This window comes from Lindgomyces ingoldianus (assembly GCF_010093535.1).
Source record: "Lindgomyces ingoldianus strain ATCC 200398 unplaced genomic scaffold BDR25scaffold_11, whole genome shotgun sequence".
Classification (NCBI taxonomy): Eukaryota; Fungi; Ascomycota; class Dothideomycetes; order Pleosporales; family Lindgomycetaceae; genus Lindgomyces; species Lindgomyces ingoldianus.
In genome coordinates this window covers 734,307-752,307 of record NW_022985172.1, presented here as the reverse complement: position 1 = coordinate 752,307, position 18,001 = coordinate 734,307, and the positions used below count along the sequence as shown (strand labels likewise).

The window sequence follows — 18,001 nt, the reverse complement described above, 5'->3', positions numbered from 1 at the left end:
CGGTCACGTGTTCAGTACGAACATACCCAGTTTGTGAGCCGCACAGTACGTTCAATGATGCCCCAGGTACAGTACGTAGTACGGATCATATTACCTTCTTAGGAGGGATGTAGAGCGATTCTAGGGGAGTAGGAGGGCTCTAGCGAGTAGGGTTAGAGGTGGATTACCTTCCCCTGCTGCGATTAGTCCTCAGCTATAGACAACGTACTACCACATGACGAGGCAAGAGACGCAGTATAGAGGGCTCTTAACTTCTGCAGCCAGGGTAAGAGACTGCGCAAAGCAGACAACAGAGATACCTAATTAATTAGATTAGGCCTGTAAGTATCTAAGCTGTTTTTACCAGAGTATGGCGTACTTTATGTAAATTGTACTATTTGTACAAATCACGTGATCCGTAACAGTTACATTACATACACCTACCTCTCATCCTCCCTGCGGTACGAACGTACACAAAATCTCACGCGCACAGGCATCAAAATCGCCTGATCATACAGTACTACGGCTCGTTGGAAGCGCTGGGCTCGCAAGCGACAGTGAAGTGGGAGAAATGTTTCCTTTTTATATCTTAGACGATAGCTTCTTTGTCTGACTCCCTGCCGAGAAGAGCCGCTGCTAGTGCCGCAGTGATGAGCACTCTAGCGAATATCGATCCCAAGGTGGCTGAAAGCATGGCTGGCAATTAACGTCTTGATGAAATGCGAAGAAGTTGACATTGCAGCATACATCATTGTTCCGAGATAAGCGAAGAGTGACACATGTCCTAGGGTGCTCGATAGTTTGATGCTGTTAGTATGAGACACAGGGACTTTAAAGAAGACTGTAGTGGAAACATAGAGCTTAGAGAGAATCATGGATGCTGTGCCTATGCGGGTATTGGAGATTTTTCACCTGTTAGGTTGAAGACTCAGCGAGACAATCGTGATTCAGTCTCGCTGAGCCTTGCATTTTTATCGTTCTTGTCTATCGTCCTCGAATGAATCTAGCTGCCCTCTAAGCCCGTCTTTCCCCACCCTCATTGCTCGCTCTATCTCTATCTCTTCTTCTCGCAGTCGACCCTTACCAAACGCCAGCTCGCGCTCTTGCTTTCTTTTTTCCTCCCTAACTCTCCTTTCGCGCTCCGCGAGAGCTTTCTCTCGCCTCTCCCTTTCGGCTCGTTTCTTCGCAACCTCCGCTTCCTCTTCGGCAGATTCTGCAGCTCCTTCGGGAGCGGGCGGTAGCATCGAGATATATGTCTCTACAAGAGGGTCACGAGTGGATGCTGGGAGAGAGATGAATCGAAGATCTGTTAGAACTGATGGTGGGAGAGAAGCGAGCGTGGTAGAACGGTTGAGTGCAGCAAGTGGCTGCGCCTTCAGCATGGCAGAGAGGTCTGACTTCAATTCCTGCTGCGTAAGGCCGAGCCTCTTGATATGATCTCGATACAACTTCTCCCTATCCTTGTCTGAAAACTTGGGATCTTTCATCTCCGGCTCTTTCTTATACTTTCGACGGAACTCTTGCCAGTAGAGTTTTGGGTTGGCAAGTTGATGCAGAAATGCCAGGTACGGTATCCTTGGGTCTTGTTTTTGCTGCTTTGCCTTTTGTTCCTTGAGGATTTGCATTTTTTGTTTGGCCCACTCGCCAAAGCATTCTTTGCGGGCCTTCATGTTGGGCAGGGCCTTGTAGCGTTCGTCGTCGTATAGTATACCATCATCAAGAATCTTGTCCCATGGGGTGTAGGGGTTGATGTGCACGTCGTCTAGCAATTCCATGAACAACGCCTTGCAGTCATCTTCTGTCAAAGGCAGTCCCTCTTCTTCCTCATCGTAATCCTCATAGTCACCTTCCATTGCGGCTAATTGCCAAGCCATGTCATCCTCGCCCATCTCTAAGGGGTGGTCCTCGGGTGGTTCTTCGGTTCGCTGTCGTTTGGAAGGACTTTCCACATGGTCTCCCTCATTATCGGTGACTTCCACTTCTTCATACTCGTCATCGCCTTCCATGTTCGCATCACCCTCAGCGTCAGCCATTTCCACCTCAATATCTCTCTCAGCAGCAGCAATCTCGGCCTCCGCCTCCACCATTGTGGAATCCTCGTCATCACTTGGTTCTCCACGCGCCCTCCGTTCCTTCTTTTCCCGCTCTATGCGATCGAAATCTACCACGGCTTTCATGACGTCCGGTGGAAATTTCCAGAAGCTCTCGTTGGTGTCCCTGTTCCATACAAATCTCCTACCAAGCTTCGTCTTTACGAGAACCCAAGGCGCACACTTTGGGATGTCTTGGCGGTGCTTTGGTCGATCGTCTGGTTGCCGCCGCCTGTCTGGGAAGTTGGCGTGGGCTCCTCGGTGCCCGCCTCGGTGATGTGACCCGCCGCGGGGGAAATTGTGTTGTTGATGTCCACCATGTTGGAAAAATTGTTGCTGTGGATCTGGATTGAATTGGGTCGGCGCAGCAAGGGGATCGAAGGGATGGTAATTTGCAAACGTGCCTGGGGGACCGAGAGGAACAGCTGGTGCGGCGAGTAGGTTGTTGAAGGAATTTATTTCGAGGATCGGGCGCATGTAGGTAGACTTTCCAGTTTCCCTGTTGTAATAGTACATATGACCTATGGTGCACCTTAGCAAAGTTCGGCTGGAAGCTGCGGGCTTGAGCTCTCTACCTGAAGGTGCTTTGTGCTCCGTCCAACCTGGAGCTAGAGGCGGAAGCCCTGGGGTTGGTCGTGCTGGTAAATCGGCCATCTCAGCTCGACCCGGCCCGGGGTGCAGCACGCTGTTGCTGGGCGAAGTAGAGTGGTGATGTCCTGTTGGTGTTGCGGCTCTGTCCATGGCAAAAGTTAGTCGGGCTTGGCACTGACTTTCGCCGACGCGTATGAAGCTTGTGCCTGGAGCTTTGATCAACACCAATTCTACCTTGCGTTCACCTCCAGTTCACCTCCGGCTCATCTCCAACTCCGCAACCCACTGCCACTCCCAAATTTTACCCTTCCCTTACCCTGCAACCTCCTGCTATACCTCAAGCAGCTCGCAGCCATGTCTCGGAGATACGATTCTAGGGTCACCCACACCTTCAAACCTCAGAGAAGACTGCAGCTAACCCGGCTCTTAGACGACCATTTTCTCCCCGGAAGGACGTCTCTACCAGGTCGAATATGCCCTGGAAGCCATCTCACATGCAGGAACTGCATTAGGCATCCTTGCGCAGGATGGCATCGTGCTTGCGGCAGAGAGGAAGGTAACTAGCAAACTGCTGGAGCAGGACACGTCGGCGGAGAAGCTCTACATTCTGAACGAGTATGCCTCAATATCTATCTCCCTCCATCGTACCAGCTGAAAATTAATCCCTTGCTTTCAGCAACATGATTTGTGCCGTAGCAGGAATGACAGCCGACGCCAACATCCTCATCAACTACGCCCGCCAAGCCGCGCAGCGCTACCTCCTCACCTACAACGAAGACATCCCCTGCGAACAGCTTGTGCGCCGTCTGTGCGACCTCAAGCAAGGCTACACGCAACATGGGGGTCTCCGTCCCTTCGGCGTCTCCTTCATTTACGCGGGGTGGGATCCTCAGCGACAGTTCCAGCTGTACCAGAGCAACCCGAGCGGGAACTACGGTGGCTGGAAAGCAACGAGTGTCGGTGCCAACAACGCTTCGGCGCAGAGTCTGCTGAAGCAGGACTACAAGGAAGAGTGCGATCTCAAAGAGGCTTGCGGGCTTGCCGTGAAGGTGCTGAGCAAGACCATGGATTCGACAAAGCTGAGCAGCGAGAAGAGTATGCTCCGCCTTGAAATCCAGCCGCTTGGGCTAGCTAACATTGCCCTAGTTGAGTTTGCAACGGTGGGAAAGACGAAGTCAGGCGCCATCTACCACCACCTCTGGGGAGCTGATGAGATTGATGCTCTGTTGAAAGAGCACGGCCTGGCCAAGGCCGAGGATACGGAAATGACTGAATGATGATCACAGGTGATAGAACTTGTATCTTACGGGTGGCAAAGGCGTTGGCGTAGACCGGTCAAGCGGCCTGTAGCATACCGTTTTAGGTGAGATTCTCATAGCATTTTTGGAACAGAATTTCACCCATGGGCCCACGTCCGCCGCTCTCCACATCCACATCCTACCTTCCCGTTCATGTTCTCGTGTTTTCTCTCACGTGTTCGTGCTCTCGCAATTTCTTCAGCCATTGGCCCCGATCTTTACAGCTCCCTTCCTTTCCTTCTTCCTCCGTACAGTCGCGCTTTCCTCCACTGAACACTCGAGCTTCAAGGCCTTGAGCCATGTTCGCTATGTTCAATCCCCCCACCTCTCACCTCACCGATGCACTAGATCACAGGTTGTTTCTCTGCATCGTTTTACTTGCATTGCCTACCGAGCATCTTCGTTTGTGCATTACATTCTGCATTACATTCTGCATTCAATAGCAGCATGAATACCCCCCCGAGGCGCAACGAGCTTCACCCTACCCACCGCGGCCCGTCTCAGTCTGTCCTGCAGCAGCTCCTTGAGGAAATCAATGGTACAGAGTCCGCTTCTCATGATTTGGATATAGCCCCAACTAGCCGACGCCCTCAGCCGACTTCTCAAAACCTGCCTCATCCACGGTCTCGTTCCAGCTCTGTCTGGGTGGCAGGGGGTTCTATAGATGAAGATGCCCGGGATAATCTGCGAGCTGCAGATGAAGCCCGCTTGAAGAACAGGTCTCGAAGGAGCAGCTCTAGCAAGCGAGATGAAGCTCCTGCACAATTATTGCTTCGGCGACACTCTACACAGACCGGCCTCCAACATGCTACTCGTCGATGCAGTATCTGGAGAGCGCCAGGCCCTGCACCAGTCCTTAGCGAGGAGCTTGGTCCATCCTCAAGCGCCAAGCCTAGTTCTCCACATTCTGTAGATTCAGATGAAATCAGCCGTGCGTCCACATCAAGAACTGAACAAGTGTCTTGACGGGAATCTAATAGAGTCAACTTCTAGTCGGCAAGAGTGTCCACAGCCCACCGCTGTCTCCCGAACAGATCTCTAAACGACCCTGTCTCGAAAGGTTTTCCGGTTTCACCAGTAGACACTTTAGGTCCTCTTATTCGGACTCCGTACCTGCCATCCCTAAGTCTAATAGTTTTGAAAGCACTTCGCCCTCGCCATGTTTCCCCATCTCTACCGACAGGCTTCCTCCCTTCTCTTCTTCAAAGCTATGTTCTCTCGGGCCCACTCAGAAGTCGTCTCCAGCGTCTAACATTCCTCTCACTGTGCCTTCTGTCACTTTACCCTCTACATCCAGTCTTTCGATCCCGCCAGGCACGCCCCCCTCTGCAACATCTGCTCGTAATTTCACGAGTCCATCTCAAAGCTCCATCACAACACCAAGCTGGCTAAGACCCCTTCATCTCGTCGACGAAGAGAAGTCAATCTACATGAACAGGCATGGCGAGGATTGGAAGGATCATCCGTTGTGTCTGTATTGCTTCAGACAGCATGGTGACTTTCACCGAGTGCTGCGTGACGGGTGCGAGGTATGCGGGAGAGAAGCCGTACTAGAGAGTCACTTTTGGGAAGTGCCTCGCGGTGAGTGTTAACTACCTTCCGAGTGCATGCGCGGTTTTAGTATTATTTGGTTAGCTAGCTTTGAGGTGTAGGATTGCCGTATTGTTGCTCTTTTTCTTCTATCGTGTTAGCGTACTCAGGGAGAAGGAATACTTCTCTTCTGCACCATAAATTTTTCAACACTCGTAACATGTGAATAAAAACGACTAATTATTCGTGTACTCTTGTGTACATAGACCTTGGCTCAGCGCTCAGTCCTATCCGAGCTATGCACCAGGCACCAGCGCACGACCCTCGCAGCTGCCTGTCTCAGAGCCAGTCATCTCTCAATCACTCTTAGCTCAGCCCAGCCTTCCGTTCTGCTTCTAAAACAATCTGCATATTCTTCGACCCTCGTCTCGCCAGTCTAAAAAAAACCCGTGTATAAGATCCACTTCACCATCTAACTCGAACATACTCATACCTTCCATGTGCACCTGGCTAACTTGCTCGATCTCACAGCCCCCTTCACCTTCCCGATCCATCCAGCCTTCTGGGAACTATATGAACCGCGTGTTTGCTACTTCACAGCTGTCGTACAATCACCCACGCAAGGTGTAACCCAACTCTGAGTCGCCTATTTAGCAGTCGTCCACGTCTGGGAGATTATTCGTTGACGTTGTCCAACCAACAAGCCACCACAACCTAGGTCTGAGGCACAACTCACCTTACGCCACGGCTGAATATCCTGGCCTTACCAGTACATGGATAGGAGGACAACAAAACTTATTTAAGCTCCGCGATACGCGCTTGGGGAGGTCATCTGCAGCATTTGGGCTTTTTTTCCTTTTTCGGTTAAAAGTGCCAACAGCCTACTGTCCCAAAACCCCAGATCAACGAAGTTACAGCAAACTCCAGATCTGAAACATGGGCAAGAAATCTAGACCAGAAGCAAATCAAGACCAAGCGGAAGGATTGCCAACGCCACCACCGTCTCCCATGCACTCACCATCATCACCCCTACACTCGATCACGGGGTTGGAAAACTGTCGGTCATCGACGAATCAGAACACTCCGACTTCGACCCATACATCCCGTCAAGGCAGCGACGCGGCCTCTAGACCTGGAAATTCGATTTCTGCACAATCTTCAGCGTCCAGACGTCCTTCGTTCACAACCTCAACCCTGTCTTCCTCCTCTTCATCAACATCATCACAAAACTCGGTATCCACAACCACATCATCCATCCATTCTCTTCGCTCCACGAATCTTTATTCGGCGCTTCTTGGCCAAGATATCTCCCCTATCGCATATTTGAACGCCACCGGCCAGATCTATGGGACCTACAACCTAGGTCGTGGGAGGAGGGGTGCGATTTCAGCACCGAGCTCGGATTACTATGACGGGAAATATGAGAGGGGAAATGGACGGGGAGGAGGGGGAAATAGTGGGGAAAGTGGAATGGCGTAACGGGTTTAAAAGTGTGATACGAGCCTAAGTGGGGGTGGGCGGAAGAAGAAAATGGTGGCGAAAGACTGGACGTAGAAGAAGAGGAACCGGAGAATAGGATGGCTAAATGATATTCGGTTTATACCACATATATTCAGGCGTTCATTGTTTTAGGGCTCGCTTTCGGTACCGAGCGAATGCGCGCAAATGTACTCGGTGCAAATCGTTGTTTTCACTTTTTCCTTTCTTTTTTTTTTTAGATCATACCCTTCAAGGCGTTTTGGGAATATAGGGTTATGTCAAGACCTCTGTTATACTTAGGTCGATCAGGACAAAGTGGATGGCGGACAGCATCGAGATTAATGGCTATATGGAGTTTAGGTTGCCTATACACACATCAAAGACCGAATTGTTCACTTCAGTTGTTAATTCGAGGTAGAGATTTTATAGATTTCGTAGTCGGATCCACTGTTCTTGGGTGACGAGACTGTCTGCACAATGAATAGTTAAAATAGTTCTAGAAATGGGATATGCGTTTTCCTTGAAACGAGCATCAGACGATGGAGTAACTAGATTTCTACTTTGGGTCTGATCCTAACTAGTTGTCTTCCTGCTTCGTTTTTAAAAGAAAAGCAATCGTGGTTTGCTTCTAAAATCACTCTCGCTCTCGGCGGCTTATTGACGCTGAAGTTGCTAGTTCATAGTAGTAGAGACATGGTAAGAGAATTGTTTCCAAATCCAAAATTAAAATCAAAGTCTCAGGGGAGTGCTCTTTGGCAATCCTCCCAGGAAAGCGATGGATACATGATACATTCCAAGGTTGCCAAGAAGCTACACAGGTCACCATACAGCCATCTCCAATGTAGCAGGCTTGATAGTGAGAGGATTCTGGTGCAGATTCATTGAGACGCTAGATGACGAGGACGTAGACTACAGACGGCTATAGATCCTTCTCGGCGGCCCGAGCCGTAGGATCTTCATCAGGTTGCAATAAGTGAGACTGGGGGGTCCCGGAAGTATAAAGGGGTCCTTGTCGTGGTTTTGCTCTCAGGCGAAGAGAATTGATGGTAGAAGTCAATGCGTTGATAGATTTGCTGAACCCGCGTTTAGTGAATAGGTAATCAGCGAAACCATCCATCTTGCCAGGTGTCAAATACCAATCTCGCATGATCTATCGCGTGTCTTCGCGATCTTAGAATTCCTTTTAAAGTTTCGCCAGCGGAAAGGATTCGTTTGGTGTGGCTAGATAGATCTCCGCATGGGGGTTAGGGGTCGTTCGCATCGCAATCCTTCGTGTCAGAAACACCATACTCGCCAGTAAGGGAAAAGGGAGAGTTCCACAAACAATGCTGACAGTGTCACAGCATCAATATCTCCGAACGTTAAAGCGGGTCGAATGTAATGCGAAAGGGATGCGGCTCCGATGTGCGGACAACGATCGATATCCGGACGGCGGCAAAGGAATGAGGAATACACAAAGCGATGAAGATCTAAATCCCTTGGATCCTATTTATCTTCCTGTTTGTGCAGATTTATGACTCTCATCTCTTTTCTTGAACAATGAATTCCTCTTGTTATTCTCTTAAAGGCCTGCTCTCGCCATATGACCCTCTCACGTACATCCCTTGTAACTGGACGGCGGTGATGCAAGGCCAGAATTCCGCATGTTGTGCACCGGGCGATAAATGCTTAACAAATGGCATGTGTCAGTATGGGGGAGATATGTCTGGCGTCAATGAGTGGTGGCGGGTAGGATGTACAGATCGAACTTTTCAGGACACTACTTGCCCTAAGTATTGCGCAGATGTTGGTAAGTTAATAGTCCTAGGTTGAAAGGGCGGGAAAAAAAAGACAGGGAATAATGAGAGTAATAGAGGCAGACGATTCCGCACAACCAAATCATCTTATATTCCAGTGTCCGGGACGGCGAAAGTGGTGTTGTGCGACCGGCAACCCGCAGTTTTATCCAGAGCACAGAATAAATACGACTTGTTGTAATATCAGCAACCTGGAATTTGAGGCTGAGGAACCGGTTGTGTATACATTTGCGCAGCTTTTTGTACAAACAAGCTACTTAACGACACCGGAAACGAGGGTGATGTCGACGTCATTAACCTTACAACCATTGAACTTACCACCACAAACCGAACCATCAACAAAGGAGACAGGTGTTGTTACTATCCCGCCACAACTCCCTTTAGATCATGGACAGCCAACACGAAAGAATCTGATCATAGGACTTAGTACCGGTCTCTCTGTCTTCCTTACCGTCACGTTGGGTTTCGTGTTGTGGAGGCTTAGAAAACGACGATTAAGGAAGAGCGTGGGCCAGCGAACAGTCACTGATGAGAGTAGAGATGAATACTTTCGTCGTCCCTATCGCCATGCGTTTTATTTGGAAGCCGGGGGTACAGAATGCTTAGCCGAATTACCAGGGCAGAAATCGCCAGTTGAGGCTTTTGGGAAGGAGACAAAGTGAAGGAGACATGCCGCTAATCATGAACATAATAGCATGCAAGATCGGCTATTGAATGTAGCAAGTCAGTGAAATAAGTAAAAGCCAAACTGTGGGAGAGATGCTATTGCGGTAGAGAGAGGGTTTCAATAATCGACTGTTAATCTGCAACGTGAGGAGCTAGGTGTCGGGGAAGTGCGGATTGGAGACTGGATGGAATTGCCTGGGTTAAAAAAAGGGTTTCGGCTAGAAGTTGGCACCGATTGCTGAAGTAACGTGGTAATGGTGATGAAATTTGACCCAAACCTGGCTGTAAGCTTGCGAATGAGCTTAAATTGTTGTCCAATACTACTTGTAGCGCCAGGTATGCGCGATCGCTTGCGCGAAGTCGGCTACCATAGTCGTTGGTCCAACGATCCGCACCCACGAATGGAGAAAGCCATGCATCCGCATTGCAAACGGTCCGAGCCTTGTGAGATAGTCTAGCGCAAGCGTAATCGCCAAGTGAAACGTCGAAGAAGCAATGAGCGGCTGCCGAATCGCTAGCTAAAGTCAAATATCCACGTGGAAAGGCGCCGCGTCCCGCCGTTCGTACTACCAGTCATCCCAACGTCCTCAAAACACACAAAGGGAGCAATTTTGGCTTCGGGGGAAATGAAAAGGAGTCTTCGGTCGACGTATATCAGAACAAGACAGAATCGCATGGAGGAGAGTCCCAACAAAGGGGGTAAAGGGAAGCTGATCGGAGAACCTACTCTCAACTAAGCTGTTTTTCGTCATTTAATAGTCCACTTGACGATCTAGCTCTCTAGTGATGGCCGGGGTCTGCTCGAAAGAGGCCGCAATTCGGCGTGGCATGATACCCTGATTGGTTCCCCGCCGCGAAGACGGTACTAAGGCACTCTCACTCTCCTTAACCCGAAGCGATGGCTTAGGCGCAGGTTATGTGAGCATGAGAAATATCACAGTATTGTGCGGTGGAGGTGGGAAGAGGATGTTTTTCGGATAAGAGCATGGAGATGTCGGATGGGACCGGTGTTGACGGAATTGAGCCGCGTGAGACCAAATGAGGTTGCCGATGATGGGCGTATGATAAGATTTCATCCGCCAGACTTGCCGCATTCTTTACCTACTTGGAAATTTTCGCCGCATGCTACGAAATCCATTGTTCGCGCGCCATGTCTTTCAGTTCCTTGCTCTCATTTCGATTTAGTGAGATTGGGAGTGGTGCGTCTCCGGAAAAAATATCCGCGTACGATTTAGGAACTTCGATCGACTCAAGGGTCAACCCCGATATCGTTTGTCATCGAATATTCGCCATCTGCGGCCCTAGCTGGCTAAGTCCGTGTGGAGACTTCTGAAAATTTCGAACGATTAAAGTGAGCTAAAGAAGTTTAGAGTTTATGAAGGCAGTCACTCCTCTATATAAAAGCACACTACTGCTTGAACAGAAACTATCTGGAAAAGGCTTCAAAACAACTTCGAGATGAATAACTTAGCAAGAAGGAGTTCCAGCACGAGTCATGACGTAGCACAAGAGGTTGACTCTGCAGATTTCGAGAAAAGAGAGGCGCTCGCCACGGACCTGGATGAAGAGAAAGTCTTAGGGCTCGACGGTGCTGAATACTTGGAACTCAAAAACACAATTGCCCGTCGAACGCACTCAAACAATGGCACGTTGCCGCACTCAAAAAGCTTGCGCTCACTCCACAGCCACCGCTCATATGCTGGAGGAGACGGGTATACTTGCTTCAGTGACAATGACGAACGACCGAACATCCCCGTTGACACTGCTGGTGATGCAGATGGGGAGTTCCTAGTGACATGGGATGGGGACTGCGACCCAGAAAATCCTCGATCTATGGGAATGGCTAGACGCTGGGCGATAGTTCGTGAGTAGGCCGGTTAAGAACTCTTGAATGTATGGGCTGACGTTACTAGTAATCGTCTCTGCTAGCTCCCTCTGTGTGTGAGTGTACTAGATAAAAACCCACATGACAGAGGCTGACAGATTGGGACCAGAACATGCACCTCATCGCTTTACACCAGTGTCTATAGTCAGCTGATACCTGAATTCCATACCTCACGCTTGATTTGCACACTTGGTTTATCCCTATTTGTTGCTGGGCTTGGGACTGGCCCAATGGTTCTCAGTCCTCTTTCAGAGGTAAGCAAATGGAGATAAGCAAAATCTCATTCAGCCTCTGAATGACATCATTAACGTATACAAGTTCTACGGACGCAGACCGGTCTATATTTATTCGTATTCGTTTTTTCTTATCTGGCTTATCCCATGCGCAGTTGCCCGCAACACTACCACTATGCTTGTGTCACGCTTCCTCGATGGCCTCGCTGGAAGCGCATTTTTGAGTGTGGTACGTGAGAAACTCCCGAAGCCAACTAAGACAACAACTGTGCGCAACTGCTAACCGTAACCGTTCGCAGGCTGGAGGCACAGTGGGCGATATGTTCGCCAAGCACGTTAGTAATGCAGCTAAAACTCATATTCAACTCTTGACGTGATCGAAGGAGCTCTCCGCACCGATGATGGTCTACACGGCGAGTCCTTTCATTGGGTACTGTCCTGCAAGCGTTCCCAATACACATTCAGGAGCTAATAGCCAAAGACCTGAGATCGGACCGCTCGTTGGTGGTTTCATCGTGCAGAATACAAGCTGGAGATGGTTAGTACCGAGATGCAAGATCTCACTCTTCCCCTGAGAAGCTCATGTCTGATAGGTGTTTCTACGTCCTCTTGATCTGGTCTGGGGTCCAATTGGCCCTGATCGTCCTATTCGTCCCCGAGACGTATCATCCTGTCCTTCTACGCAACAAAGCAAGATGGCTACGAAAGGAAACGAGCAATCCAAGGTGGATAGCGCCAATTGAGAAGTTATCGAGATCGATTACGAAGACGGTCCTGTGGTCATGCATCCGCCCTTTCCAACTCCTCTTCTGGGAGCCAATGGCAAGACCTCCTTGAACGGTTCGAATGATTGGCGGACTAACTGATCGGCGCTAGTGTCTCAACCTATGCATACTGTCTGCAATTCTTTTAGGCATTCTGTACTTATTTTTTGGTGCGTTCCCTCTAGTGTTCCAGAACAATCATGGCTTTACCATTTCCCAGGTCGGGCTTGCTTTTCTAGGATTATTTGTTGGCATGCTCCTAGGGATCTCAAGCGACCCGCTATGGAAGATGAATTACAACAGGCTTGTGCAGCAACGGGAGGTGCAAGGGGGGGAACCTGGTGGCACTGAACCGGAGTTTCGGCTCCCACCAACGATTTTTGGCGCCTTCCTCGTTCCAATTGCACTGTTTGGTAAGTCTTTACAGGAATTGACGGCTGGCATGCTTCTTACCATAATCCCTGCAGGATTTGGATGGACTACGTACTCCCATGTGAGATATGGATCTTACAAGATGGCTGATTCAGATTTGATCTAACCTGGTCCTTGTAGGTGCATTGGATAGGTACGGCAGCAAACCCGCATATAATCAATTGGTAATAATAGCTGATCACCTGGTACCGCAGTTCCAATAATCTTCTCGACTATCTTTGGCATTGGGTATGCCCCTTCTTGGTGCGGAGGTGCCGTAAAACTCACAGCCAGCTGACCACTATCTCTGACGTAGCATAATCTGGACCTATAGCGGCGTCTTCACGTTTCTCGTTGATTGTGTGAGTACTCCGAGATCGGCCCTCCTGGATAAGTGAATAGTTGGCTCTGACTCTGGCTTTAGTACCCCCTGTATGCGGCTTCAGCCTTGGCAGCCAATTCTTTTGCCAGGAGCTACTTTGCAGCGGCCTTCCCGCTATTTGGTGTACAGATGTACAACAGTGCGTTAAAACCGCATGTCATATTAAAAAGGCGGTCACTGATAATGATGATGATGATGATAGATCTGGGTTACCAGTGGGCATCAACATTACTAGCATTTCTAGCACTAGTCATGGCCCCGTAAGATGGTCCCAGAAGTTTGGTCGTGATAGTCACTAACCGGGGCGGAACGACAGGTTTCCAATTCTCTTCTATCGATACGGCAAAAGACTCAGGGGTAACAGTCGTTTTGCGTCAGCGTGAATTAGAAACGAGACAGAAGGGCAGTTTGTGGCGGATTCGAGTGGAAGAGGCTAAGTTTAGAGGGTGGTTGCACAGCATTTGCATTCTATCATGTTTATTGAATCCAAGTTTTTTTTTTTTTCCACACGTGATACCACCTGAAGCACACTGGTCAATCCTTCTGTACGACCAGGCTAGAACGCCACGAGGAAAGCCACGCCAGCTCGAGGGATACAGGAGGCACAAGATGGAAGTGGTTGCGGATGATACCGTTGGCTGGGTAGGCAGCGCCGGCGTGAGGGAACGTGGCCGGACAGCCAGACAAACACAAAGCTTACAGGCGGCGCTGATGGAGAGGTCGAAGAGATTAATGATGATAGACAATAGGACAGGTAAAGCGAGGGGTTAGGAGAGCTAAAAGAGGGTTGCCAAGCGTTTCTGATCACATATTGCATGCAAGCCCAGAGATATTGTCTCTGTGACGATGTTTGCTTTTTGGTCCTGCAAAATGCGAACGCGAAGTGGGCCCTGGAGACAGAAAGTGATCGGTTCGGAGCGAGTGTGGAGGGACGGCAGCAGTGAAAGGGTGCAGGGGCTGTGATAGGACAGGGGTGCAGGGCAAATGGCGCGCTGGCTAGATCGCTGGTCGGAGCGCCTCGGTAAATCGGCCCTGGGAACCAATCAGGGTTGCGCTGACCGAGGGAGCAGTTGCAGGCGTAGACATCCACCGTGCGAAGGTCTGGCTCCAACTTTTCGCACAAGCATCACCATCAATTGCGGGGCTACGCCAGGAGCTGCGCGCACTCACCACCACAGACACATCGAGCGAGGCTCATCGTGTACGTGCAAATCTCCCCCATCTCGGCAGCAAACCCTGCGGCTATCAAACAGTGCGGTCCCGCTGCAGCATCTCCGCTGTGCGCTTAGATTTCGCCCGGCCCATTTCCTCGGCCTCTCCTCTACACACAGAAGAGACACGCAGCCCTCAGCAGCACCGTACCACAGCATCAGGCTCTGCGTCTCCGGCTCTCGCCCTCCCCTCCCCCCCCCTCTAGCTCCTCGCGCCTGCCTTACGAGAGAGCGCCTGCCAGAGCTTGCTAGAGCCTGCCTGCCCGCTCTTACCTCGCTCACTCGTCGGCCCTGCCCTACCTGCTCTCTGCTGCAAGAGCTCCCCGACGTGCCTTCGTGCCTTCTCTGATAGTAGCCGTGTCTCGGCTGCCCCCTCGCCGCCTTGCACCTACAGCTCGCCTCCGGCAGCATGGGAAGCACCGAATGCTAGGGCCTTCATTGCGTCTACAATGATGAGTGTGCGCGCTCCTGGAATGCTCCCTCGATTGCATGGACTCCGGCCCTGTATCACAACTGCATTGATCCATTCCTGCGCGCCGGATTGAAAGCAGGTCAAGGCGCCACTATCCATTGGGCTCGCGCATCACCGACCGCCATTGGAGCTGTCACTGTCCCACAACAGCGCCCGTTCGAGCAGCCAGCGCACGCGTGATCGCACTCTCGAAACACGCAGCTGGGACGTTGCTAGCCGGTGCTCTACTCACATTGGTTGAGCCACTGCGTTGGGAGAGTGTCCAAGGAAACATTGAAGGCTGCACGCAGAATAAACGTGCGTCTACAGCAGCCGTACCATAGCTAGTAATAGGATCCGTGCTTTGCGGTACTGTGCGTGTGTATCGCAGAAGGGATATTATGACCACCCCAGACGCCAACGATGCTGCTCCCTCGCCGGACTACAGCGGCGATAGCGACATGGCCGAACGGAAGGTTGAGCAGTCTCAGGACGATGCTTCACCCTCACAGCGGAATGGAAACGGCCAGAAACCCGCTTCAAGCGCCAAAGACCCGCTAAGACCGCGGAGAAAAAAGGCGAGGAGAGCGTGCTTTGCTTGTCAGCGGGCGCACCTTACATGTGGTGAGTATACAATTCGTTCCTACAAGCTTTTACGGGGGGAAACTCACGTGGAGACTTCATAACGCTGCCGCTTGGAACATATTTAACTTGAGAAATATAGGCGACGAACGGCCCTGCCACAGATGTATCAAGCGCGGTCTTCAAGATCATTGCATGGATGGCGTCCGCAAGAAGGCCAAATATCTTCATGACGCTCCTGACGGCGCACTTATGCCTGGAGTGGGTGGTAATTACTCTCATCTGAATGGAGGCCACGCCACGAGTCTTCCTACTCAGGATTCTGGTGCTGTTTCTATGTCCCAACAAGGTGGCTTTTATACCCAGGCTCCCTCGACAACCTACTACGCGCAGAATTCAACCCAAGCCCAAATTCCCCCTACAGTCCAAGAAGCCCCTGTCATGAATGCGTTCAACAACCAACAAGCACCTATTTCGCCTCCTTACAGTCAAACGAACCCGGCCTCGATCTCGAATGTTCCAAGCACGGTGTCGCAAGCAGGTCCGTCACAAATGCATCAATTTGGCGGGCCTCTCTTTGACCCTAGCGACCCCGCCTTGTTCAACTTCGATATCTCGAGCTTGAACTTTGGCAATCATTACGGTGCGCTAGAGATGGGAATACTTGGTCACATGTCTTCTGGTGCCGCTGACACACCACCGAGCGACAGTAGCTTGCTGAATCCTCTGAACCAAGCTGCTAACGTGTTCAACCCTCAGATGCCTTCTGGGCATTACAGCGACCCGTCCGCCATACCTCCGAACATGTCCTTTGGACCGGACGGCTTACCTAGCGCCGAATGGCAAAATGCAGGTGCCCACTCGCGACATGGGAGCCTTCAGATCCAGACCCCTCACAACACTCCGATTACTACTACCATAGATCACAATGGACACCGGAACGATAGCCTGAATGGTCCTCATGCCTATGCTATCGGTCAGGGCCCCAGCAGCCTCTCGAGCGCCAGTCCCGCATCGACTGGCATTGATTCAGGGTACGACAACGAAAACCCAATGTCTGCTGCAGCTTTCTTTGCAAATGCACATCCACCCCAGGCCCAACATTCACCAACGGTAAGTCGCTTGCAGCTTGAAAATCGAGCTCTCGCAAACACTGCACTTCAACCCATTCAGTCGAATGCGATTCGAAAACGTCGCCGAGATACGAGCTACATTTACGAAGGGATCACAAAGCCATACGATCATTCAATAGCATTCCACCGCCTCGCCCTCTCTGTCCAGAGACGGTATCCCGCTGAGAAGGCAAGGAAGGTCCGATACTATCTCAGCAAGTTCAGACCGGTTCTTTTGAAATCTGCCACAGAGCTGGATACGCCCGACCTCATACACCAAGAGAAGAACCTCCAACGTTCACTGCTCACACTCGAAGACATGATTGCGGAAACCGGCACTCCAGTCCTGGTGTGCCGGCGTTCTGGAGAAGTCGTTTTGTCTGGCAAGGAGTTTAGCATTCTGACCGGTTGGAAGCGCGATATTCTTCTTGGTAAAGAGACAAACATGAACGTTAACATTCCCTCAACGCGCGACCCCTCAAGTGACAGTGGTCTCTCCTCTCGAACCAGCACCACGCCCATGATGACGGGCCAAGAGCCAGATACCGGCCCACACCCTGTCTCAATTGTCGATCTCATGGATGAAGACTCCGTCGTTCAGTGGTTTGAAGATTTCTCAGAGCTAGCCTACGATAATTCACGAGGAACTACGACTCGCCGAGTAAAGATGCTCAAGTATCGCACCAAAGAGGATATGGCTAAGCTTGAAGAGATCAAGGCGAATGCGGTTGCGAATGGCAAGCCTAGCCAGCCTGAGCCACAAGTTAAAATGGAGAACGCAATCCATGCTGAAGCTGGAATTGGGATGCTTGGGGCGAGGGATGGTATGGTGGATTGCATGATTTGTTGGCATATTAAAAGGGACAATTTTGATATGCCGATGCTGGTGGTTATGAATGTAGGTACCATCTGTCGCCGCAGCTTCACGTCTTGTTTATTCACATGTCTAGATTCTTCCTGTTCTCGCATGAGACGTCAGGCCGCTAAACACCTCTAACGGCCACAGCCACTTTCTACCTCGGCCTATGAATCCCCTCGAACTCTCCCTGTCCTATCTCGGACACCCAATTTTCTGTCATCTTTATTTCCTACGATTGTGCATTGCATTTATTTAAACGGATCTCGGTTGAACGAAGATTTACACCATGAGACTGCAGAGATGAGCTGACGTTGGAAACGCATAAAAATTTTCTTTTCAGTGGTTGGATCATTTGCATTTGCATATATGGGTTTTATTTGATTTCGTCGTTTCTTTTCTTTCTTCCAAGACTGCAGCAAGGCAGCACCTAGGCGGCATCTGGTTGCTTTCATTTCTCCTTTTACTTCTCAGCGCGGTGATGGAAAATAGGAGAGCGGCAAGCAGTTGTACTTGTACGCTGTGATTGAGCTTAACCATATCCTAGAGTGATCGTGGATGGATGATAGGCATACTCTAGGATTTCTTTCTACATCAGAAGCACCTATGGCTACAGAGTACTTTACAGACGATAGCATACCGATTGAATGGCTTATTTTGGGGTAATGGGGTAATGGGGTGGGTG

The 18,001-nt window shown here is 50.4% G+C and overlaps 6 protein-coding genes across 6 annotated transcripts; 4 read left to right on the top strand and 2 right to left on the bottom strand.

Annotated features, from left to right (window-relative positions):
* Nucleotides 1-950: 950 nt before the first annotated feature.
* BDR25DRAFT_341885 (uncharacterized protein) lies at nt 951-2,770 on the bottom strand (the record flags this gene model as incomplete). Its single annotated transcript, XM_033693652.1, has 2 exons — nt 2,645-2,770; nt 951-2,590 (listed from the first exon to the last, which is right to left on the bottom strand). Exons 1-2 carry the CDS (start codon nt 2,721-2,723, stop codon nt 951-953), a joined length of 1,719 nt encoding a protein of 572 aa, XP_033549343.1. The 5' UTR covers nt 2,724-2,770.
* Nucleotides 2,771-2,891: 121 nt separating this feature from the next.
* Nucleotides 2,892-4,076, top strand: BDR25DRAFT_258881 (proteasome subunit alpha type-4). Its single transcript, XM_033686559.1, has 4 exons — nt 2,892-3,038; nt 3,091-3,275; nt 3,337-3,755; nt 3,807-4,076. Exons 1-4 carry the CDS (start codon nt 3,015-3,017, stop codon nt 3,935-3,937), a joined length of 759 nt encoding a protein of 252 aa, XP_033549342.1. The 5' UTR covers nt 2,892-3,014; the 3' UTR covers nt 3,938-4,076.
* Nucleotides 4,077-6,424: 2,348 nt separating this feature from the next.
* Nucleotides 6,425-6,967, top strand: BDR25DRAFT_313018 (uncharacterized protein; the record flags this gene model as incomplete). Its single annotated transcript, XM_033691351.1, has 1 exon — nt 6,425-6,967. One exon carries the CDS (start codon nt 6,425-6,427, stop codon nt 6,965-6,967), a length of 543 nt encoding a protein of 180 aa, XP_033549341.1.
* Nucleotides 6,968-10,887: 3,920 nt separating this feature from the next.
* BDR25DRAFT_333316 (MFS general substrate transporter) lies at nt 10,888-13,487 on the top strand (the record flags this gene model as incomplete). Its single annotated transcript, XM_033692827.1, has 15 exons — nt 10,888-11,293; nt 11,343-11,370; nt 11,424-11,568; nt 11,633-11,776; nt 11,847-11,882; nt 11,931-11,977; nt 12,029-12,085; nt 12,141-12,369; nt 12,424-12,804; nt 12,864-12,876; nt 12,938-12,971; nt 13,039-13,084; nt 13,147-13,243; nt 13,307-13,364; nt 13,421-13,487. The coding sequence occupies 15 exons, from the start codon at nt 10,888-10,890 to the stop codon at nt 13,485-13,487; spliced, it is 1,788 nt and encodes a 595-aa protein (XP_033549340.1).
* A 747-nt stretch (nt 13,488-14,234) lies between these two features.
* BDR25DRAFT_14790 (uncharacterized protein) lies at nt 14,235-14,947 on the bottom strand. Its single transcript, XM_033683900.1, has one exon. The coding sequence runs from the start codon at nt 14,724-14,726 to the stop codon at nt 14,271-14,273; it is 456 nt and encodes a 151-aa protein (XP_033549339.1). The 5' UTR covers nt 14,727-14,947; the 3' UTR covers nt 14,235-14,270.
* BDR25DRAFT_14791 (uncharacterized protein) lies at nt 14,948-17,499 on the top strand. The gene is made up of 3 exons (XM_033683901.1): nt 14,948-15,390; nt 15,491-17,358; nt 17,411-17,499. The coding sequence occupies exons 1-3, from the start codon at nt 15,168-15,170 to the stop codon at nt 17,429-17,431; spliced, it is 2,112 nt and encodes a 703-aa protein (XP_033549338.1). The 5' UTR covers nt 14,948-15,167; the 3' UTR covers nt 17,432-17,499.
* Nucleotides 17,500-18,001: the final 502 nt, after the last annotated feature.

What these genes read in the sequence shown, in the direction of transcription:
- BDR25DRAFT_258881 (XM_033686559.1), top strand. Translation starts at nt 3,015, where the DNA reads ATGTCTCGGAGATACGATTCTAGG. An exon ending in CTCGGAGATACGATTCTAGG is followed by an intron (nt 3,039 to 3,090) that starts GTCACCCACACC and finishes CCCGGCTCTTAG; the next exon opens with ACGACCATTTTCTCCCCGGA. An exon ending in AAAGCTGAGCAGCGAGAAGA is followed by an intron (nt 3,756 to 3,806) that starts GTATGCTCCGCC and finishes ACATTGCCCTAG; the next exon opens with TTGAGTTTGCAACGGTGGGA.
- BDR25DRAFT_14790 (XM_033683900.1), bottom strand. Translation starts at nt 14,726, where the DNA reads ATGCTGCCGGAGGCGAGCTGTAGGTGCAAGGCGGCGAGGGGGCAGCCG.
- BDR25DRAFT_14791 (XM_033683901.1), top strand. Translation starts at nt 15,168, where the DNA reads ATGACCACCCCAGACGCCAACGATGCTGCTCCCTCGCCGGACTACAGC. An exon ending in GCGGGCGCACCTTACATGTG is followed by an intron (nt 15,391 to 15,490) that starts GTGAGTATACAA and finishes TGAGAAATATAG; the next exon opens with GCGACGAACGGCCCTGCCAC. An exon ending in CGATGCTGGTGGTTATGAAT is followed by an intron (nt 17,359 to 17,410) that starts GTAGGTACCATC and finishes TCACATGTCTAG; the next exon opens with ATTCTTCCTGTTCTCGCATG.